We start from the raw sequence: 4,235 nt of genomic DNA, 5'->3' as shown, positions 1-4,235 counted from the left end.
AGCGCGTGGTGGCAGCAAATACAAAGAAAGTGTGGTCGTGTGATGGGCACGTGACATAAACACGAGAGAGAGAGAGAGCAGCACCAACATAATAATAATAATAATAATAAATAATAATAATAATAATAATAATAATAATAATAATAATAATAATAATAATAATAATAATCATCATCATCATCATCATCATCATCATCATCATCATCATCATCATCATCATATCGTCCTCATCTCCGCCTCCCTTTGTTTTGCTTTACCTTACTTACCAACCATCCGATACCACCATCTTTCTTTCTTTTTTCCTATAAATATAATATTCATTCTTCATTTCACAAACCCTCATCATTCAGTCAATCAATCGGATTCCGATGTCTGCAGCGGCGGCGTCATCGATCGGACCTCAATTCACTGGATTTAAGAGCAACAACAACACCTGCTACTCATCTACCTACTCCATTTTGCTCCACCATTCCTTCTCTTCTTCATCTTCCGCCATCAGAGCTGTTTCCACGGTGCATTCATTCATTTTGATTTGAATTTTTCTTTCTTTCTTTAGCCCCATCAATTAGCTTCTCTCTTGTCTGAGATTTACTACTGTTTTACGGGTTGGGGAATTAGGTTCTTTTGTGTTCCGATTCTTTAAAAAAATAATAAAAAATAAAAAGCTTCTATTGAAATCAGAGAGTTTCTTAAGTGAAGCTTAAATCTCAACTTAAAAGAATCATATTGAAGCTTCAGCATTTCAAACACATCATCGTTCTGATTGTTATATCTCTATTAATCTATACTGATATTTGTTTTTGCAGCCACTGAAGAAGGAAGCTTCTGTTGAGACTAAACGAAGTAAGGTTGAGATATTCAAAGAACAAAGCAACTACATACGCTACCCTCTGAATGAAGAGTTGTTAACTGATGCTCCTAATATCAATGAGGCTGCTACACAACTCATCAAGTTCCATGGAAGTTACCAGCAATACAACAGAGATGAAAGAGGTGCTAGATCATACTCGTTTATGCTTCGTACAAAGAACCCGTGTGGAAAAGTTTCCAACCAGCTGTACCTTGCCATGGATGATCTTGCCGATCAGTTTGGAATTGGAACCCTTCGGTTGACCACCAGACAAACCTTTCAGCTTCACGGAGTGCTCAAAAAGGACCTTAAAACAGTTATGAGCACCATCATCAAAAACATGGGATCAACACTTGGTGCATGTGGTGATCTCAACAGAAACGTTCTTGCTCCTGCTGCCCCGTTTGTGAGGAAAGATTACCTTTTTGCACAAGAAACAGCAGACAACATTGCAGCACTTTTAACTCCACAGTCTGGATTTTATTATGACATGTGGGTTGATGGGGAGCAATTTATGACTTCAGAACCGCCTGAAGTTGTGAAAGCCCGCAATGATAATTCACATGGGACTAACTTTCCTGACTCAGCTGAACCAATTTATGGAACTCAGTTCTTGCCAAGAAAGTTCAAGATAGCAGTTACTGTGCCTACTGATAACTCGGTTGATCTTTTCACAAACGACATTGGTGTTGTGGTTGTGTCTGATGATAATGGAGAACCACAGGGTTTCAATATATACGTATGTCACTTCTATTATGCATTATACTCATTTAATATTGTCGGTTGCTGTATATTTGAGTATTTATATATGCTTTTCAGGTTGGTGGTGGGATGGGAAGGACGCATAGGATGGAAACCACATTTCCTCGTTTAGCCGAGCCGATAGGCTATGTGCCTAATGAGGATATTTTGTATGCGGTGAAGGCTATTGTTGTCGCACAACGAGAAAATGGTAGACGAGATGACCGCAGGTACAGCAGAATGAAGTATTTGATAGATTCATGGGGGATTGAAAAGTTTAGGTCTGTTGTAGAGCAGTATTATGGAAAGACGTTTGAACCTGCACGAGAGCTGCCTGAGTGGGAGTTTAAAAGCCATCTGGGTTGGCATGAACAAGTAAGCTTCATTACAGTTTCTTCACATAATTTGGTTCGTTCTTTTAAGTTATGAGTTGATTGCTTAAACAAAGCTTATTTGTATCAGGGTGATGGTCGTTTGTTTTGTGGGCTCCATGTTGACAGTGGTCGGGTTAAAGGAATTGCAAAGAAGACGTTACGGGAAATAATCGAGAAGTATAATTTGAATGTACGCATCACCGCGAACCAAAACATCGTTCTTTGTGATATTCGTCCCTCTTGGAAACGCCCTATCACTGTAGCTCTAGCACAAGGCGGCCTCTTGGTAATCACATATCTGTCATGCATATCTTATTTTCTTTTGTTTTGGCCAGTACATATATATGTGCATTTATATATATTTTTACTTATGTAGCCTCCTACTTATGTGGACCCCCTTAACATAACTGCAATGGCATGCCCTGCTTTGCCCCTCTGCCCTCTCGCCATAACCGAAGCCGAGCGAGGAATTCCCGACCTTCTTAAGCGTGTTCGAGCTGTATTTGAGAAGGTATGTTCTTTGAGAAATAAAATTTTAACATCTTTAGTGATCTATATGTGTGTGTGTGTGTGTGTGTATACACATTTATGTACATGTGTAATTTTGCTTATTTCACACGTAAGCTTGTGATTTCATATATGTAATCACTAATTTACAAATAACAAGTGACAAGACTACCCTCAAATAATATTAAATAATAAATGTATAAAATAAATATATAGTTTGATTGGTTGTTACTTAGGAGTTCTAAAAGTTTTTAAATTGTTTTGATTTCTCTGAAGAGATCCAAGCCCTATATATATGCTCTGTGTATGCGTGTGTATTTTAACAGTCATTAATATTGTAATGTCAGGTTAGTCTCCCATATAATGAATCGATAGTAGTTAGAGTCACGGGTTGCCCTAATGGCTGTGCTCGACCCTACATGGCTGAACTTGGATTAGTTGGTGATGGTCCAAATAGCTATCAGGTATTTATTGTATTAATATCTAGAAGTTGTCATATCTTTGATAAAAATATATCTTCAAAAAGAAATTAATTTTTTCGTTTTTTCTTTAGATCTGGCTCGGGGGAACACCGGCTCAAACTACATTAGCCAGAACTTTTATGAACAGGGTTAAAATACAGGACCTTGAGAAGGTTTTTGAACCTCTATTTTACACATGGAGAGTGAAGAGGAAATCTAAAGAATCATTTGGCGACTTCACAAATCGCATGGTTAGAAACACTGTTTAATATCCGTATAAATAATATTAAAATAGAGGTAGCAAAATGTTTTCTTTTTCATGTTGGGTTGACCACCTTTTATCCAATGTTTTTAAAAATGACCACTTCACAAAATTAGATCACTAATATATAAATAATGTGACTTAGGAGGTTTTATGCATTTACATTTTACACTTTGAGCGACTTTCGACCCGTTGCCATTTACCCAACAGGTTAAAACGTAATTTGATTCATTTCATTAGGGATCGGTTTGGGCTCAAACCGAACCAAATACGAAAATTTGGTTTTTGAAAATGCTTGGTTTTATTTTTTTTCGGTTCTACCATCTGAGTCGCCAGAAAAATGTTGGCTAAAAATAATGAATTTGGGCTAGTACGTCTGTGTTAATTAATGTAACTATACCACTAGGTTTTTGAGTTTTCGAAAACTGTTTGGTTTTGATTTTTCAGTTTTAGGTTTGGGTTCAGTTTTTGGTTTTACCATGTGGGCTTGAAACTTTTGGGTATACATATATTTTGTTAATATTGTTAATTAATGGTTAATTGATAATATATTTGGCCTAAAATATTTATGTTTTTTGTAAATTAAATTAACATTCAGTACTTATAAATGAAATCCATGCACTCGGGTCAGTTTCTATGATAATGTAAAACCAAACTGTCGGTTTTTGTTTTGGTTCATTTAATTTGGTGTTTTTTGTTTTCTGCTTCATGCACACTTCTGCATTCCATATTAGTATAACACGTCTAATTTGCTACCCATATTAAAAATCTTTATTGGTCATTAAGCTTATACTTTGTCAAAATAAAGATAATAATATTGTATGTATATTTAGGGATTTGAAAAACTTGAAGAAATAGTTGGAAAGTGGGAGGGGGTACCAAAATCATCATCACGGTACTACTTGAAGCTATTTACCGACAAGGAAACATATGATGCTGTAGATGCACTTGCAAGGATTGAGAATAAGACGGCCCATCAAAAGGCAATCGAGGTCATCCGTGATTTTGCTGCCTCGCAACAAAATGGCAAAAGCCAGTAA

The 4,235-nt window shown here is 36.5% G+C and overlaps 1 protein-coding gene across 1 annotated transcript; it reads left to right on the top strand.

The window, feature by feature from the left end:
- The first annotated feature begins 368 nt into the window (after nucleotides 1–368).
- Nucleotides 369–4,235, top strand: LOC143590501 (sulfite reductase 1 [ferredoxin], chloroplastic-like). The gene is made up of 8 exons (XM_077070959.1): nucleotides 369–512; nucleotides 807–1,589; nucleotides 1,670–1,966; nucleotides 2,054–2,251; nucleotides 2,342–2,476; nucleotides 2,820–2,936; nucleotides 3,026–3,184; nucleotides 4,029–4,235. Exons 1-8 carry the CDS (start codon nucleotides 369–371, stop codon nucleotides 4,233–4,235), a joined length of 2,040 nt encoding a protein of 679 aa, XP_076927074.1.

Source organism: Bidens hawaiensis, unplaced genomic scaffold (assembly GCF_021521415.1).
Source record: "Bidens hawaiensis isolate Kalapana, Puna unplaced genomic scaffold, B.hawaiensis_p1.1 tig00038619_1, whole genome shotgun sequence".
NCBI lineage: Eukaryota > Viridiplantae > Streptophyta > Magnoliopsida > Asterales > Asteraceae > Bidens > Bidens hawaiensis.
Note: the sequence above shows the minus strand (reverse complement) of the source record. Positions and strands in the feature narration are given on the sequence as shown.